This window comes from Podarcis vaucheri (assembly GCF_965113315.1).
Source record: "Podarcis vaucheri genome assembly, chromosome: 1".
NCBI lineage: Eukaryota > Metazoa > Chordata > Lepidosauria > Squamata > Lacertidae > Podarcis > Podarcis vaucheri.
In genome coordinates, this window is record NC_138759.1 from 95,738,409 (window position 1) to 95,757,999 (window position 19,591).

The window sequence follows — 19,591 nt, forward strand, 5'->3', positions numbered from 1 at the left end:
TTACCAGTCCAGAGGTCAACTTTTTATTGACGTCAGAACTGTGAATGGATTGTATCGCTTAATTTATGGCTGGTGCCTTACTAAATGTTGGGATAGTGTTTACGTATTACGCATGCTCCCAAAGACCAAATTGATGGTGGTTTAAATACTGTTTTATTGGTAGTATATGCCAATATTTTAGGTTTTTGTTGTTGTTTAAAAAAAAACTTGATGAAGAAAGCAGGTATAATAGTGATTGTACAGCAGAGACTTTCTTTCTTTGTTTATGATTGGCATTGATGCCTGTAGGGCTGGGGGAGCAGGAGCCAAAAGCAGTTCTGCTGGCTCACCTAGCACTCCTCCAGGCTCTCAGTGGCAGGATGGAAGTGAAGTCATTTTCTATGCTGAGTAGGGTTGAGCGAATCTAATATTGCAATATTAGTGTGACATTTCACATTTGAAACATGTATTTGATATGTTAGTAAAAGTTATATGATTTTTCAGACCTTGGGCACATTCCTTTCTTTTGCCTCTTATGTGCTCAATTTATCCTGCATATATGATAAGGATTTTATTTAATTTATTTTTAATCTTATTCTAATTCACTTGGGGGAGGAAGGATTAAAATTGAGGGCCCAATATAAAATTTCACCCTGAGTCCTGAAATCACCAGCCAGCAAGCAGAAATAAAGAAAAAGAGAGAGTTAGAAGCAGGAATGAAATAATCTATTGCCTTTTTCTGAACTCGCAGCCTGTGTTACACGGCCCTGTTGATTCTAGGCAGCAGGCAAACAAAGCAGAAGTTCACAAATCATTTCTGTAGATAGTTACGGTAAAGCCCTTGAGATTTTAAAGCATATACCTGCACCAGAGCATTATGATAAAGAATATTATACCCTGTCCCATAGCATATTGAGTCTGGTATGATGTTTTTTTTCCAAACACATGCAGAAATTCTGGTGCACATTTGTTGCTTCTCGACCTGCAAGGGCTCTTCCATCCATTTCAGTGAAGGAAGCAGGTCCATTTGGGTCAGAAGTGCCTATCCGCTAAGATGAATGTGCTATGGGGTGCATAAGGGACTCAGGATATCAGGGCTTGTGCCTGGAAGCACTTCTCTAAAGATTTTGCCAAAGTCTTGGTCATTTTGTCTCATAACCATCCTCCTATGTAAAACAAGAATTTAAAGTTGCTGCAACAAATTTCAAATCCAGATGAACACCGTAGAAAAATGTACACTGATCCATATGTTGCCTCTCGTGCAAATTATTTCCCGGTGGTTAAAGTCCAGGTTTTTTATCTCCAGGTTAAGCTTTCACAGACTGCAGCAGGTGTTTATTGCTATGAAACTAAGCTCTACTATTTTTTGCAGCTATCCAAGTATTGGTTTTGTTTCCTTGTACTACTTAGGACCTTGAACTCAAGATGAACTGCCCTGGAATTAGGTGCTCCATTTATTTGCAATATTACAGTGGTACCTCAGGTTAAGTACTTAATTCGTTCCGGAGGTCTGTTTTTAACCTGAAACTGTTCTTAACCTGAAGCACCACTTTAGCTAATGGGGCCTCCTGCTGCCACCACACTGCCGGAGCACGATTTCTGTTCTCATCCTGAAGCAAAGTTCTTAACCCGAGGTACTATTTCTGGGTTAGCGGAGTCTGTAACCTGAAGCGTATGTAACCTGAAGCATATGTAACCTGAGGTACCACTGTATATTGACACTATTGTCATAGACCAACCTTTGCTCACCTGAAAGCCTTGCAAGGGTACTGGCTGGGACTGGCAGAAGTCCAACCATCTGGAGAGCACCAGCTTGGCAAAGGTTTGTGTTTGCAACCAAAAGATGGGTCAGGGTATTCAGGACAAACTGCTGCGGAGAAGTGACTAGTGAGGATGGGCTGGGAGAGAGAAGGTTATGTACAAAGATGACTTTCACACCCTCTCCTACCTGCTGCTTTTGCATAGAAATTGCATCCTCCATTTTGCTCTGGTGGAGCATTGTTCATTGACACCCCTGGACTTTAAAACTTCCCTGCCAAGAGAGGTTGGTCTTGCTTCCTGCATTTTGTCTTTCCACTTCAAAGCCAGGAACTTAATAAAGATTAAGATCTTTAGAGGCTGGGATACTAGTTTTTAATTTATTGCCTACTGTAACTATACACAACCCTTTGTGTTTGCTCTTATTTGCTCTTTCCGCATTGTCTTTTTATTATGCTTTACCTATTGTTTAAAATATTTCTAAACTGCCCCTCACCCAGTCAAATTCTGAGGCAGAGAGAACAATGGGCAAGAATAAAATGATCCATAGCAAATGCAAACCATAAAACACCCCAATTCATAACAGCAAAATAAGAGGCAGTCACTTGACTTATAAAGCACACTGAGGTATGCTTTCTTATGCTTCTTACTGTTTTGTGGTGGTTTGCTTCATATAGTGTTATATTGTACTGTTTTGCAAGCAGGTTTGAACTTCATAAAGAAAGGAGAGATTTAAATCTTCCTTCAATAAATTATTCCTATTGAAGAGCCATGGTTGCAATAGACCTACTGTCAACAAAAAAAATGATTATATAACAAAAATATAGATTTAAATAATCTCATGTGATCAATTATTTTTGATAAAACTTTAATACAACTTGAGCATGGACAAACTATCTTCCCTGAAGAAGCCAGCAGAAAACAGGTGCACCTAAATCGCACTGTAATAAGTGTATTTTTTTTTCTACTGGATTTAATAGAACAGGAATGTAAGCCTGTCTAATTATGCCTTACGTCGTTGTCCTAGGCTATAAGAAGCTAGTAAAGCACTGTGTGCAGCCTCAGCTCAGAATGATCTGGAAGACCAGTTCTGATCATGGGCTCAGGCTCCTGGGGGCCAAGGCACTTTGGGCCCCCTCAATATATATAGTTTAGGATGGGCTGTCCCCCCCCCCCATTTTTACTGTAAGGTTTATAATTATGAAAAAAGCACCTGTCTCATTTTCTGAATGTATAATATACTTTTCAAATATGGATTTTACAGCTACAGTAGATTTGCCAACTTTTATAACCAGAATGCACCTGCTTATTGAAATACGATCTCCTCCCCTCCCTTTTCAGTAGGCCTAGAATATTGAGGTAGAGAAAAACCTGTTGTAGCCATTACCTATCAAACCTTTCAGTGGAGACTTTTGAGAAGTGTATTATTTAACTTTTCTCCATATGCAAACGGAGATGCGGATGCTGTCTTGTTTGCATGTACCAATAAAAACTCAGGTTCAGAATATTATTAATACTTTTATTGTATCATTTTTATTACACTGACTAGAACGCCAGAAATCAAATATTTGGATGCTGGTATAAAAATAATCCAAACTTTATACTTTATACTTTGGAACTACAGTACTGTATAATTAGTGGAGGCTGCAAATAAGATACACCTTTAAATAACACTGTGTTGGAAACATAAAATAAACAAAACATCTCAGAAGTTATGTTCACAGGTATGCAAAGCTGAAATCCAGAACAAAGTACAATAGACAATTGCAAGTCAAACTGACGGTACATTCAGAGTCATTATGAAGACACACAAACAAGGCTTTATCCATCTTGTCTGAAAGACATGGTAGACATCACATACATTTTTGACTGGTAAAGATGAGAGTGACTTCCTATTTTGCAGTCCTGCCAAATTTAGTTGTTGTTGTTTTAATGGAAGAAAGCAAAGCAAAACAAAACAAAACCCTTAGCAGATTTCATTTAACAACCAACAACATTGTAAAGAAATATAATATATTGGATGTTGTAAGATCATTTTCCTCCCAATATTGGACAGAATGATATAGCAGAGATAGAACTCTCTAATAAATGTTGTAAGCTTTCTAAAGTTTGTGCAACATTCCATAGGCCTTCCTATGAAACAACTGACCACGAGGTCTCAATAATAATTTAGGGAACATTTCAACTCTCTGCATCCCCCCCACCTCCATCCTGGCAGAGCTTTATGGAATAGCAGAGCCCACCTCTTCAGCTGCAGTCCTGCTGCACACAGTGGTGAGGATGGCAGGTGCTGGGGCAGCATCGCAGGCTGGCTCAGCTTCGCCCTCCCCCCAAAAGTCCAGTTTGGGGCTTTGTGCTGGCTGGTGGTGGTGAGGATGTTGCTGGCCGGCACAAGAGGAGCTCTGAAGGTGGCATCCAGCAGGAGGCCAGAGGAAGGACACTTCCGCCCAGCCCAGCCACCAGCCCAGCACAAAGGGAGGTTGGACTCCTGTGTTTTGCTGCAATCCTAACCCCACGACCTGGCAGTAAGCTCTACTTAATTCAATAGGACTTACTTCTGAGTCGATATGGTTAGGGTTGCACTGTTATATCTGAACAAGAATCCCAAATACATGACCATTTTTTACTACAAACTTAAGCCTCTATCCCACTAGGTCCAATGGGACTTTAGTCACATAACTGTGTAGGCTCATAATCTTGATTATTTCTGCAAAATACTGTAGTGTCAAAACATTGCAGGCTTTCCCCCATTGTACTACCCATCACAGATTTCAGTATCTCACTGTCACCAAATATAATAAAATATTAGCATAACTGATTTTCCAATTAGTAACTAAGAAATACTCATTCATTTCTACTAAATAAATAAATGTTTTGAACTCCCCTTTATACTGTTCCTCTTGTTGTTGCTTCTTCTATGTGGCATCACAGTGGGACTCTGAAGAGCTTCCACCAAGGACACTTTATTATTCACTTTTGAATCCACAGCAAGTTTGACCCTAAAGGATCTTAGGAACTGTAATTTGTTGAGAGTACTGAGAATTCGCTCTCTCGTAAGAAATTCCCAGTTCTGTACACAGAACTACAACTCCAAGAGTTCCTTTGGCTGAGGTAATCATTATTCAGCTAGTCTGTGGGCTGGTTTGCAAGTTGCATTAAATCATAGTTAAAATAAAGTTAAAAATCATTAGGTGCTCCACTGCCACTCCTTTGCTTTCCACTCAAAGGGAAAACAAAGCAGAGGCTTGCTTCCTGCTACATGCAACCCAGTCCTCGTGATGGTAAGCTAATAACAAAGCTGTATCCCTTGAGGTCCACATGACCTCAGAGGAAGGAATGCCCATGCCCAGTTTTGGCTGGTGCACCAATTACAATTGTTTCTGGACAGAGATAGCTTGGTCACAGTTATGTATGTCCCGGTGTGCATAACTGGTTGAACTATGTGGGACTGCCCTTCAAAATGGGCCAGAAACAATAACTAATGCAAATTGCAGCAGCTAGACTGCCAGTAGGTATCTGGAAAAGCTCATACAGGACACCAATTTTGAAACAACTACAAATCTTCCAGGCCATAGTTAAGGTGCCTGTGTTAGTAATTAAAACCCTTAACGATGTGGGTCCCAGGTATCTAAAATAATGTCTCTTTCCATATATTTTTTCATAAGGTCCCCAGAGTTGGGCCTTCTCAGGGGTAGCCCCGTTCCTTTGGAGCGATCTCCCCTCTGAAGCCTGCCTCACCACCACATTGCTGTCACTTCATCGCTGGGCTTTCTCAGGATTTTAGGGAAGGGTCAGGTACATTGGGATTGGATTTTAATTGATGCTGCTGTTTTATTTGTATGGAATTTACGGTAAGTTTTCAGACTTTATTATTACTAATTTTGGTTTCAATTCTGTGTAGTCCTGCCCTGGGGCCTTTGGGTGAAGGGCAATCCATAAATAGGGTAAATAAATAAAATAAATAAATAACAAATAAACTTTGGATAACCATTGTGGCTGGTTAGGTAGGAAAGAAACAATACACAAGTGCTTGTTGGCACTTAATCGGAAGCCGTCCTCCATGGTGTTTCCTCCTCCAAGTGGGAAAGGAAATAGTAGTGGTGGAGCACCACAAGTGCTCACTTTAAACCATAGTTTAAACTATGGTTTAAAGGGATGCTTGGACGAGGCCTGTAATATAAGATTATGACAGAAAGCGTTGAAAGTTTTTACGGGTGTTTGGCAACTGTTTTGTCAGCTACACCTTTCCATAAAAGTGGACATAGTTATGGGTCATTCCCCTTGCCATCCAAAGCAAAGGTCCTGATCCAAAGATTCCTCCCATGAAGGGAATATGGCTGAACATGTGCTGCTTCATCTAGATTTCTGTGTACACACCCGCCAACCAGATGTATCAGCTCTGTTATAGCTGGACTGCACTGACCATCTGGGTATAGCTCCCCCGCCTTTTCTTTCACCCCACACATGAATCATCCTTGCCAGATCAAGGTGAACAAACTCCATTTCGCATCCGGCTTCCTTGTGTGGCAATGCAAGATCAGTCTGTGGAAAACACCTGATGATTAATTTTACATTTGCGGGGGGGGGGGGGGGCTTTTTACAGTACAAAGTACAACCTGAAGCAATTTGCAATACAGAAAGCAGTAAAGTGACCTGAACACAGCTGATTTTTTTTAAAAAATAGAAATATTGTTCCCAAATAATTTCAAAAAGCAGAATAGGTACAGCTAGAGTAAGAGGAACTAGACTACTCAGGATATTTCCCCCAGTCCTTTTCTGCTTGCAGAAGTGGTTGCTGTAGTTAAGCTTGTGAATTTAGCCGTTATACAGAATGGTATCTTAGCCTATTCTATGACTAATGAAATCTGAGGTTGGAGCCTCGAAAATGTCATGGACTATAGTTACAGCTGAACTTAATTCATAAGATAACATGGTCACAGAGGGTAGTTTTATAACTGGCAATTAGCCTATGTATTCAGAAGTGGTACACAGACAGTGTATGTCTCTCCCACTCTCTCATTCTCCCACTCTCCTTTCTCTCCCACATCCTTGAATTATTTCCTTCTTTTTTGTGCCTTCTGGTGAAGTGCATCCTTTTTCACAATTCTGAAGTGGTTGCTATGGGATACAGGAGTGCAGGACAAGAAACACCTCTGGCCTGACCCAATCTTCCCCCACTCACCCAATCTGAAACAATCACATGCCGCTCTGCAGGCTAGGTCTCTCACTATTAATCACTGCCTCCAAATCCTTCATGATTAAGCTGCAAGCGTCACCACTCAGCCACCCTGCAGCTTCCTGCACACTGTACAAAGTCCTCTTTTCTCATAAAACCACACCTTCTTTAGAACCTTCAGAGAGCAAAAGTTGTTTTGCATTAGGAAAAGCCATACACAAGAGAACTTGGGTCCGGGTTCAGCTACATATGATGCCAATCCCACTTAAAATGCTTCCTGGTTGCTTTCTTCCACGGCTACCTGGATAAAAGTTAAGCCATCTTCTCTACTATATCTTATCTCCACGATATGGAATGGGTCAGGGCTAGCCTTGCAGGTGGGGAAAAGTGTTGCCAGGGATTGGGAAATCCTAAAATAAATAACTATGGGAGGTGAGCTATTTAGTGTTGCGGTGGGTGAACACCAGGTCCCTGGTTATGTGGATGAGAGGAAGAAAGGCAAAAGCACGTTTTTCTTCAGCAGCAAAGGGATGGACATTTTGAAAACGACAAAAAATAAATAAATGAGAAGATGTCTTAGGTTACAACTCAAGACACCACAAAAGGGCATTCTAGTATGCCCTTCCTTTTCCCATATGGAAGAACGTGGTTCTGGGGCCAACCACAATTTACAAGTGACTTGGAATCCTGGTTTAAGTGCTAGTAAAGGACAATGAGTTAACCAAAGGGAAAATTTGAGTTGGTAAGCTGGTTGTATGCCGTTTAAAGCAGCTCTATGAGCTCAACCTCTTGTGGGGTTTAGTCTGGTAGCAGCAGTGCACTGAACAAGCACAGTTTGTTGGTCTCATATCACGGTGATTAGCCTAGCTAAACTAAAAGTGAACAGTCAGCTGCCTGTGAAATTCAACAAGCATCCCAACCAAATTTGGGGGCACATGTTGTGGCACTTCAGGTATTCTCAGCCAGAGTTTCAGATTCCTATCACTTTTTCCTCTTCTTGATCTGATGATTTCTGGATTTTATTTTCTGAGCTCAAATTTCAGATACTGTAAACCTGAATATCATTTAACCACCACCCCCATTTTTACTGGGGGCAATCCTCACTCACCATTTGGTTACACACACACACACACACACACACACACACACACACGTGTGGTTCTATACTATGAGACCAGCATACATAATCAATTCACTAAGAGTTCATGGAGGAAGAAAAAATTCATGATTGGAGAAGGCATGGGCATGGGGCAATGATTACTCTTCATGAGACAATGGTCAATAATAAATTGGGGGCAAACAGAGGCCAGGAGCAAGCACCATTGCAACTGAGTCAATACACAACTGAATGACAAGACAGGAAATAAGAAGATGCATTATCCCAAGAAAAGAAAAAGGACCCTGAACGTTGCACATTATACATAGAACCCCCATTCTTAGGCTACATTCCCATACGCATCCCCAGCATTCTGTGACTATCTCATCAGTACCCATTAATAGATACCTGGTGACAGAGAAATGGTTCTTTCCATAAAATCCACTCAACGCAGCTTTGCATAAAACGTGGGCAACACAAACACAGCACTAGTTGTTAACTGTAAACACAACACACTTTACTGGCGTTAGATTTAGAGTGTCATCCACAGCGTTTGTTAGCTTTGCTTTAGTGATCTACTATCAAATTCACATTATGTGACACAATTAGTGATAAGGAAAAGATGCAGAATGTACACACAGGAACTCCTTTAAGCTTCTCCCTTGCCTCTTAGACAGGCCTGTGTGCTGACTTGCTCTTTACACCTGCCTTCCCATTGCTGTTCAACAGCAGCTACAAATGGCTCCTTTCGGACAACCCTGTTCAGTATCCTCCAAGGGTTCAAAGTTTCCTTTCTGTATACAAACTATGCCAGCATCTGAGCTGTATAATTAATGTGTACCCAGAAAACAATTAGCAGGCAATGGCCGATGTTCCATTCACTTTCCCATGTCTCTCCTGCAATGCCATTAAAAGTAATCTCTTCTTCTGCTGTCATCACTAACAAAGGAAGGATTGTATTGGCCAGGGTAGATGCAGGAGTGTCGGGATCCCGGAAGACCTGTGTAAGGTGGGTACAGCCCGTTTCTTTCTAGTTCAGGGTTCCTTGGGTTGGTTGTCTAGAAGGGTAAGACATGGACACAGAAAGGAAGGGGGGAAATGGTTCAATAGTCAGCACTTATCCTTTCTGGGATTTTAATAATAATACATGAAGGTACAAATGCTTCCAATAGATAATATGCTCTTCTAATAGAGATTAAGCAGATGTGTTCAGTAATAATTGTTTGGGCATTCTAGGCCACCACTGAGGAAAAAAATAATAGCTGGTGATCTGTTTGGGTTCTATGTATATAATGTACTGCTTTGAAATTTTCGATGGAATTGTGGTATATAATTTTATACACACACACACATATATATAAATAGATAAACAACATTATCATGAAATTAAAACAAAAATCAGAGCATAGAAGCAGTTACTATTATTATGTCTATATACTGCCACCATGCATGACAAAGGTAAACACAGTAATATCTCTGAATCCCTCTTTTCACTTTTATTTCTCATTCTCTTCCAAACCAAAAATCTGGAATGCCAAAGCTTTGGAAACAGAATTATACCAATCAGATGCAACCTAGGAAAATATATTGCTGCCCAATACTTCCTTAGCATATCGGAAAGCAAGCTTCTGCCACCAGTTGTTACTGGCATGAACAAATCATAGCCGTTGCAACCCAGACCAATGAGTACATAGAAAATACAGCACATCTGTTTTGTACTCCGATGCACATGTAGATATTATGGAGAACGCCTCCAGGGCAGCTATTTTGGGTGGAGCACAGCCAGGTAGGAATCAATGATGTAGGAGATACAGTATGCTGCTATCATTGTCATATGGCTGCTAATCCCAGAGATTATAGGATGAAGATAAAGGAGACCTGGATACAAATTTCCACCCAGCAATGAAGCTCATTTGATGAACTTGGGCTAATCATTCTCTCTCAGCATAACTTAGCTAGAGAAGGGTGGATTCCATTGATTTATTGGGCAAAGGGGAGGCTAGGAAGGTAATGAACAATATTCCTGGCCCTACCCAAGGCCAAGATCTTAGTAATCTGTCATACTAGAGAGACAAAGACATCACTGTTGGATGTTATGGGGATTGTTACATCATAATTCATGTACTATTTTGATGCTATAGCGGCTGTATGCTCTGTGGCAGCCTGTAGAAGGCGCGCCTACCTGCATGCATAGACATAGTTTTGCCACTAGGTGGCAATGGACTTAACTGGAGCTAGGTGAAGTCGAACGTTTCCTGTGTCTGTTCTGTTCTTTATGGAGAGAGACAATAAAGTTCTCATTCAGCTGAAACCTTCCATGGCAAGATCGGCATATGAGGCCTGCAGGAACATACACTGACTGCACAACAGCCCCTGCTCAAAACCAATTATCTTGACTGTAACCTTGGTTATATATCATTGAGTATATAACCTTTGGACTTTTGTTAAAACGCACATGTACAAGCTGAGGATTCGTTACCATATAGTAAACATCTGTCATCTGTAGTAGGTTTTTAGTGCTCCCATTCTCTTGCATTTCAATGGTTTCTCTCCCCCAGTCTTGAGCTCGAGGGTTTTTGGGATACTCAGCATATGGCGACATCTGGAAATCTCCACTTTTGAAGATGAGTTTGCTTATGTCATTTTTATTCTTCCTGGGATAAAGAAAGAAAGAAACATTTATATGCAAACCATATGAAAAGGACAGGAGATAGCTATAAAACTCCCATGCATCTTTTTCATAACCATAAGAGAGCCAGTGTGGCATAGTGGTTGAACTTGGATGAGGGAGACGCAGATGCAAATCCTCACTGAACCAGCCATGAAGCTCATTGAATGTCCTTGGGCCAGTTGCTCTATCTTTCTGCACAGCCTTGCTTACAGGGGTGCTGTGAAAACACAGTTATGACTGGGGTGGGGAATAGGGGTATGCAGATATGTTTCCACATATGTTTGAATTTTCTTTTTTAAAAACCTCATGAAACATCATAGTTTTACTGCAAATTTCTCATATTTTTTGGTATGAAATGTTGCCTAATATAGTGGTACCTCGGGTTAAGTACTTAATTCATTCCAGAGGTCTGTTCTTAACCTGAAATTGTTCTTAACCTGAAGCACCACTTTAGCTAATGGGGCCTCCTGCTGCCACTGTGCCGCCAGAGCACAATTTCTGTTCTTATCCTGAAGCAAAGTTCTTAACCCGAGGTACTATTTCTGGGTTAGCGGAGTCTGTAACCTGAAGCGTATGTAACCTGAAGTGTATGTAACCCGAGGTACCACTGTATACTCATTTTTGCAAAGCCATTTCATTGAATATAAGCACATTTTGCATGTTATTTTCATGGATATATGCATTTCCATGCACAGTTGACCCCTTCATGGATCACTGCCTTGTTGTGGCGAAGGGGCTTGAACAACTCAAAGAAGCTATGAGCTATGCCATGCAGGGCCACCCAAGACGGACAGGTCATAGTGGAGAGTTTAGACTAAATGTGATCCACCTGGAGAAGGAACTGGCAAACCACTCCAGTATTTTGCCAAGAAAACTCCATGTACATAAAAAAGGAGAAGCTTTGAGAAGAAAGTGAGAGTTTCCAAGGCATGCTCTGGTTCATGGGGTCACGGAGAGTCGAACATGACTAAGATGACTAAACAACAACACTGTTGACCCTAGTGTATGTGTTTTTGTACGCATTATTTGGCTAGAGAATTGCATCATAAAATTAAGGAAAATTTCTTTGAAGGATAGCTGTGTTTCATTTCACGTATCATTTCAGAAAGTGCTTACTAAGTAAGTTTGCCTTAAAATGCAAAGTGCATCAAATTTCTCTTCCATCCTTAGCAGGGAGTCAGATACTACACTGCTCTAGTATGCTCTTCGGACAAATGGTGGTGGTGGTGGGGAAAACAGTGACAATATCCCCCTTTTTGGGGGGGGGGAATCAAAGAAGCTTCTGCCAGATCTTACTTGTGCTTTTCAGTATTTGTGGTATCTGTCAAATACCGCCAAAACATTTATCTTGATATGGTTGATATACAACTCTGAATCATTTGGACATTATTAATTTTTGCACAATCACAAGAAACATTTTAAAGGTGCAATTTCATTCAACGAAAGTATAATCAATAGATAAACAATTTCCCCATGATGGGTATTTAGCGTTTTATTTTAAAAACAGGCACTTGGCTTAGGATACCTACTGGCAGCACGTGACAATGAGAGCTATCGCCATGATGAGCAGAAGTCCCCCTCCAGCTGCTGCGATCACAATGGTGATGAGCTGATACGCTAAAGCAAAGAACAGAAACAATATTGCTTCAATGGAAAATTGTTCATCTTTTATGTATAGGCAATAATGTGAAACTGTCACCTTCTTGATGCCTGTAAAGATTCCCTTATCTATAACCTCGGAGATGCTCTTATGTCATGGAATGCTTACAAAGCCACTATCAGGTATGGGATAAAGATTCACTGATGTAGCTTAGCTTCTTTGACAGAAGTGGAAAAACTAGTTAGCCTATGAGGAAATGCTCACACAGAGACAATTAACAGGTACTAGTTGATATACACATATTTTGAAACGTCTGAACTCATTGCTGGCTGGTTTACGGATTCAATTCAGTATGCTGTACTGGTTTTGTTTTGACATATAAAGAACTAAATTGCCTGGCTTCAAATTACCTCACAGAAATTCTCCTTCTGTATGAATCCTCCCACCCAGACAATGAAGAACTTTCAACAGGGCCTGCTGAAAGCACCATTTTACATTGACACCACGTTAGCTTTCAGTTGATGAAGGCCCTTCTTTGCTGTGGCCCAAGTACTCTGGAATGGCCTCTGAAAGAAGTCTCATAAGGCTTCCTCTCTGTATTTCTTCCAGGGTCAGGGTGATCTCTCTTTTTCACAATGTCTAAAAATTAGGTTTGATAATTTTTTTTCTGTTCTGCTCTATTTGTACAGATCCGTTAATACTGCTTGCTTAGACATCTGTTGGTTTTAAATGAATGGTTTTTAATGTGCTATAATTTGACTGCCTTTAAAGCCTTGGTCATACACTGTTTTGGAAATCTATTGTTGAAAGACCATATAACTTATTGAAAGAAAAGCAAAACCAGTTTGGGAGTTAGAGCTGCTAGACCAGATACTCACGATTCCCACAATTGAATCCTCCTAATCCAAATGGGCAACTGAAACAGGGGAAAAAAAATTCCAATCAATTAAGTGTTAATTGAACCAATATGAAAGTGATCAAAATGCATTAATGGCTGGTGATGGCAATGAGCAGGAGGGAAAGGAATGTGAAACAAAGAAAACAGATTTCTATAATTTACTGTACCTCACACAGGTGTCATTCACAAGTTTATACCCATCTTCACAAGCTAAAAGAGAAAGAGAATGTCCATGAGCACATCTCAGAAAGATAATTTGCTTGTATCCAAAGAACTACTTTAGGTGAACTCGGTGCAATTTTTTTTTTTACATCCCTGCCCACGTTAAACAGCAAACGCCTGTGAAAAACTGCTTTTGAAGTTTCAAAAGTGGGTTTGCACTGGGTATGGCCAGCAGCTGCTCTTCAATCAACACAAGCACATCTTGGGTCGTCCAGAATCAATTGCACCATTCTGTTATATTCTGGCCAATAAATATGCACAGTCAGTAGGCTGGCAGGGTGGTGTGGATGGGACCCAACATTAGTGAAGAGGGAGTTCTAACACAAGCCTGGTTCAAACCTTGATTCAGCTCAGCTTAGAGAACCAGGGAGGAACAGAGTGGCGGAGAGTTCCTCTCAAGGATCCAGCATGTTTATTCAGTCTCCCTAAGGCACAATTTGGCTTTCCATGTAGTGTGGAGCAGCTTACAGAAAGAGTGAGAGAAAGCAGTGAGTGAAGACCTTGAAATATGAACTTTCAATTTTTCACCAACTGACATTGAATTATGTTTTATTGAAGTTTTTAATAATTTTTTTATGGATACATTTTGCTGATTTGATTCTTCTATGTTGTATACCCCCTTGATATATTCTGACAAAAGTGTGGATTACAAACAGTGCAAATAAATTAATAAAAATAAGACAATACTAGGCAAGAAACTTGATGCATTTAAACCAGCTGGCCAGTGGAGGTCACTCTTAACACACAGCAATGCTGCATATGAAAAGACTTGCAGCGGTGTCCACATTTCACTCAAATACATCTTTAACCAAAAGCAGCCTGTGCAGACAGCAGTGTTGAGCAGAGGAACAGGGGTAAAGGTGGGGAGGAGGCATGGGCTGGGCGGTATCAGCTTTTCAACATCGTGGTAAACATCGCAGTTTGGCGATATACTGTGATGTTGAAAAAACAAGATGCATTGGCCTCTGCCTGTGAGACACGGGGTGAAACTGCCCCAGCTCTCACCTCGAGAGCTGAGATGGTTTCTCCCAGGGCTGCAGGCTGGGACAATGCAGCTTGTTCATGCAACTCAGCTGGGGAGAGGGAACTCCCCCCCCCCCCGCTGAGATGGCTTGCAGAAACCAGCTCCTTTAACTGCTCAACTGAGGCAAGGGCAGCTGCACACCCCTCCATCAAGCAGTTTAAAGATGTGCAGGCTGTATCGGTGGCTCCGTTGTATGAGTACAGAGTGGGATGGGGATTACACTCAGCGATATATTGGTGGTGAAACTGCCAGCGCTCCTGAGTCCCTCTGCTAGCAGCGCCCGCTGGAGGAAGGACACAGCTAGCAGAGGGACTTGGGAGAGATGGTGGTTTCACCTGCGATATACAGTGGTACCTCGGGTTAAGTACTTAATTTGTTCCAGAGGTCCGTTCTTAACCTGAAACTATTCTTAACCTGAAGCACCACTTTAGCTAATGGGGCCTCCTGCTGCCGCCGCACCGCCGGAGCACTATTTCTGTTCTCATCCTGAAGCAAAGTTCTTAACCTGAGGTACTATTTCTGGGTTAGCAGAGTCTGTAACCTGAAGCGTATGTAACCTGAAGCGTATGTAACCCGAGGTATCATTGTACTGCTGAATGAAGCTGACATCACGGTCTGCTCCTCATACCGATCCTGGGCAATATATCGATATATTGCCCAGGCCTAGAGGAGGCTTTCGCCTCTTTGAATATGATTCCCATCATCATCCCCTTCATGGTATATAGGCACATTTAACTTTTCCTTTTCAGGGGGAAGAGGCGAAAAAAAGAGAAAATGTCCATGAGAACACCTCAGTAACAGAGAATATATAGAGAGAAAGAGAGAATGAATACATTAGATATCCAAAAAACTACTTTAGATGAACTCAGTCTAAATCAGCTGGGAGTGATTTTGAATTTGTTTTTTAATGGCAAAGGGTTTAAGTATCATCACTATTCCTTTGCTCAGTGTCTCAGTTCCACTTTTGCAGTGGGACGTCCCCTTCTCCTTTCCCTATGTACCCTCAAAAGCTGATCTGGAGGGTTATCCAAGCCTCTGGAGCAGATTTTGAGGGTGCTCAGGAGACTGCAGGGCAAAAGGACAAAGAAGAGTTCTGTTGTGCGAAGTGAAGTCTGCTGCTCTAGTGGGATAGCAGCACTGGATACAAACTAGAGTTTCCAGAGGCTGTTTTTGGTTTACAGATTTACATGTCGTTTCCGCCTAATGGCACATATTTAGCATTCACAAGGTCCCAGAAGGCATAGGAAACGAGAGGCAGAATGCATGCTTTGCATTCAGAAACTCCCAGGCTGAAGCCTTTGCATCTTTGGATAAAATGATCAGTTAGCAGGTAACGTGAAAAACCAGTCCCTAGGACCCCAGAGACCCACTGCTATTCAGGATAGACAATGCCCGGATAAATGGAGAAATAGCCTGATGGTATAAAGCAGCTTTCTATGTTGTTTCTAATACTTTAATCTGTGGCATTCCTGTGGATTAATAGTGACCTCTGCTAGTCAACTGGTTTAAATCAATGCTGAACCAAAGACCCATCCCTGTACATTTCAGGGGGTTTAAGGGAATGAGGCCAAACCCATGCAGAAGACTGGGGGAGGGTGAACATTTGCAATGGGAACAGCAAAAGTTCAGGAAACTTTTAACAAGTAGTGAGGATTTCCTCCTCTCCCCTTCCATTGAACAAACCTGAAGCACTGCTGCAAGTTCAGCAACAGTGTGGAGTGAGCAGTGGAGCCTGCATTGTCGTTCCTATGCAAATACAGGGCTTTCAATGCTATTTGTTTAAATGCTGCATTTCATCTTTGTTATAAATTAATGGATTGTTATTTATTTAGTGGGGCCAAAATTCAGATTGTATTTTCTATCTTTAGTTTTCAAGGAGGTGGCAATCCTCTTTGATTGTTATTGGTCACATTTATATGTGGTCTACAGAGCTTAATAAAGATAAGGAAGGTAGGAAAAGTGAAAAATGAAACTCGGTTGCAGCTTTCCAGCTAAGTTTTGCTGGAGCCCACAAGGCTAAACAATTTGCACACAGTGATTTTAAGTTAGGCCCTACACGTTCCTTATTGGCAAACAATTATGTGGTGTTCCAGCTCTGCCCTTTATGTATCATCCATAAAAGGGACCCCTCTACTATTCAAGTGAGCAGCTTAGAACAGTGGAATGAGCAAGTTAAATAAATTGCTGCTATGCTTGATGGAAGGCGGGGGAGGTCTGGCACCCTGCCTCCACCCCTCTGAGAATGTATAAAGCGTTAACTCCAAAACATGCTATTATCTGAAAGCCAGAAACCACTTTTTCCCCAACACTGAAACACATCTGGATATTTTTTCTGCTGTGCAGTGAACCCAGCCACCCACCGTGTCTAAACACAACCATTTTCAAAATGCAGGACACATCAACAGAACGCTTGAGATCCAGAACTCAAGACAGATAAACAGGCAGGTAAATCTGCATCTGTTAGACAAGTACAGCCAAAGTTTAGGTTGATTTTCATGCAGAAAATCTCTGGAACCAAATGGCACTATAAACTTGGCAGGGAAGCTCCTTATTAAGAGTTGGCAGCGTGTTGTTCTTCACCAGCCAGCCAGCCAGCCAGCCAGCCAGCCAGCCAGCCAGCCAGCCAGCCAGCCAAAGCCACTTTCTCTCTCTGCTGTTCCCTGACCCTGCATAAGAGTCACATACACTCCTCATTCACTCGCTTGCCCTGGCTGGACTTCAGAAATCTAGCTCTGGCTCCTCCCCAGGTGCCATGAACTCCTGAAAATTGCCAACAAAGAGGGCATCCTGGACCATAATTCAACCATATCTCCCAGTTTTGCTGGGATTACTAATGTAGGTATCCCCAGAACTGGTCAAGGACACAGCTGTTGCTTAATGGGGCGCTTGTGTAGGAGTTCCCAACCAATCTAGAGTGCTGCAGAATTTAAGTTAAACCAAACTTGGTGTTGCTGCACTTAACTCTGGCCTGCTCTGGTCAAGAGAGGTTCAGAGGCTGTAGTCTGGAGCAAGTGGAACTGCATGTTATCCAGTTTGTGGCTGCAGCCAGCAAATGACTGAGTGAATTGGTTGATTCACTCCTGTGTCCATAGAAAGGTGAGAAAGGATTCCTCTCAGAGGATGGGTGGAGGAAGAAGCCTTGATGATCTTGGGAATGGAGGGGGGGTGGAACACAGATAGAAGCTGGATGATTGTGGAGCAAAGAGAGAAAGGCGTTGGATGGGGGTAGAAGAATGCTGGACGGCCATGCAGAGAAGAAAAAGGAGCTGGAGGTTATGGGGGGAATAAAGAGAATAAAGATATAAGTGAAAGGAGCTGGTTAGGGAATAGAAAAAGAAGCACAACATCCCAAGTGCCAGGGACCATACTCTCCAGAAATTGTGGGGCATCTGTATCTTTTAAAGTAAAATTTATTTTGGGATTGAGGGGCCTTGGAGCATAGGAAGAGGAATAATAAGGTGCTGTCTTGCTTTTGGCCTCCACTGATTTGATAAATCACAAGTGAATGTGAGATTCTACAATAGGTTTTTAATTTTTGTCTTTATGATGATTTGTTTTATAATTTTACTTATTATATAGATGAAAGCAGACTGACGAAGTTTCCTATTCCAATGTTGGAAATGGTCCATGTGAACAAAGCAACACTTTCAGGCTAATGCTGAAGGTGTATTGGTCAGGGGCGCCCCCCAGAGTGTGCAGGGAGCCAAGGGGACGGAAATCAGGATCCGTGTTCATGTTTGAGCCTCTGCAAATTCAAACTGAATGCCTGCAGAGAACTACAGAAAAAAAATGAGGGTTATCTCACAGTGAGCACAGATGTCAGATTTCCGAAGTTCTTCTGTCTTTCCATGTTTAATTGTCTGAGGTGTAGACTAATGGAAGGTCACCGCGGCTACTTCCATTAACAGAAAAAGTGAGGTCATATTTCTGAAATCTAGACAGGATCTAGGCTACATCCACATGGCTTAGTTAGCATGGAGTTCCTAAACAAGCAGTGGGGATAGTATTTTATTTTGGACTGAACTGGATTCAATCTAAAAGCTATCCAATAGGGTAATTAAATGCGACTGGATCATGTTTCTAAATGTGTTATCTGCTTTTCAGGATGAAAAAGCAATTCACACTTTGGATCAGCTCAATTGGAACATTGTGAAGGATCCACCAAAACAGCCTGTGAATAAAAAGCAATTATCTTTTTTTTACTTCCCTTGGAGATCAGACAAAACAGAGACAGAAATAACTGCACTATGTCATCTCTAAAAACTGAACTTTCGCCACAGGCATATCAGACCCCTCCCTGGCTTGCCCCCTTTTTATTCTTTTCACTGGATCTTTCTGGCTTACACAGCATGCTGTGTAAAAGGATAATATTATTGCTGCACTGAGAGCAAGCAAGAGACCGTATCCCCAATTTCTACTGTAGAAAAACGAGCACTGGGAGAAGGAAACCTAAGCTTTTAATACTTATTCATAGGGCTTAGCACGCATAGAAATACAAGAAATCACACTGATCTGCGGAATATCCTTTGAACTGGAACCAAAAGATTAAAGATGAACCCCAGCGATCCAGCTGTACAATGCATAATACCTCTGCAGGAATGATCCAGTTTGTTGTATTTGAAGTATCCAGCCTGGCACTTGCAAACTGCAATGCCGTCCAAGTCCACACACACAGAAGTTTCTTTGTCGCATTCCGGATCTTTGTGTTTACACAGACCGCCAACTATTGCAAAAAAAGAACATTGGGAAGGTCATTAACTAGGCGGAGGGAAAGTGCACCTTCACTGGATTCTTTCTCTACAGATATCAGGACTGGAATTAGATATTTTGTGAGCGAGGGATGGGGAAAACATGTGGCCCTCAAAATGTTGCCAGACAACAGTTTACACCATCCACAGGTTTCCTACCACTTGCTGGACCCTTGGTCCCTTTTGAAATGCCACCATTGCTAAGGTACCAGGCTGTACAGCTGTTGCTCATCTCTTAATGACAAAAAACCTAACCAGCTGATCTTGCTAATCCAAGCATTTCCAGTGTGTTGGTTATAGCTGTGTACAGTGGTACCTCAGGTTAAGAACTTAATTCGTTCCAGAAGTCCGTATTTAACCTGAAACTGTTCTTAACCTGCACCACCACTTTAGCTAATGGCGCCTCCTGCTGCCACCAC

The 19,591-nt window shown here is 41.7% G+C and overlaps 1 protein-coding gene across 1 annotated transcript in view; it reads right to left on the reverse strand.

Annotated features, from left to right (window-relative positions):
• Positions 1–3,242: 3,242 nt before the first annotated feature.
• HEG1 (heart development protein with EGF like domains 1) overlaps positions 3,243–19,591 on the reverse strand; it is a 60,763-nt gene continuing 44,414 nt past the window's right edge. Inside the window, exons 16-21 of the mRNA XM_082235098.1 lie at positions 19,013–19,147; positions 13,346–13,388; positions 13,159–13,196; positions 12,210–12,297; positions 10,489–10,663; positions 3,243–9,067 (exon numbers count right to left, since the gene is read on the reverse strand). Of these exons, the coding sequence (XP_082091224.1) occupies positions 8,918–9,067; positions 10,489–10,663; positions 12,210–12,297; positions 13,159–13,196; positions 13,346–13,388; positions 19,013–19,147 (629 nt within the window). The 3' untranslated portion in view covers positions 3,243–8,917. The remainder of the gene's footprint in view (positions 9,068–10,488; positions 10,664–12,209; positions 12,298–13,158; positions 13,197–13,345; positions 13,389–19,012; positions 19,148–19,591) is intronic.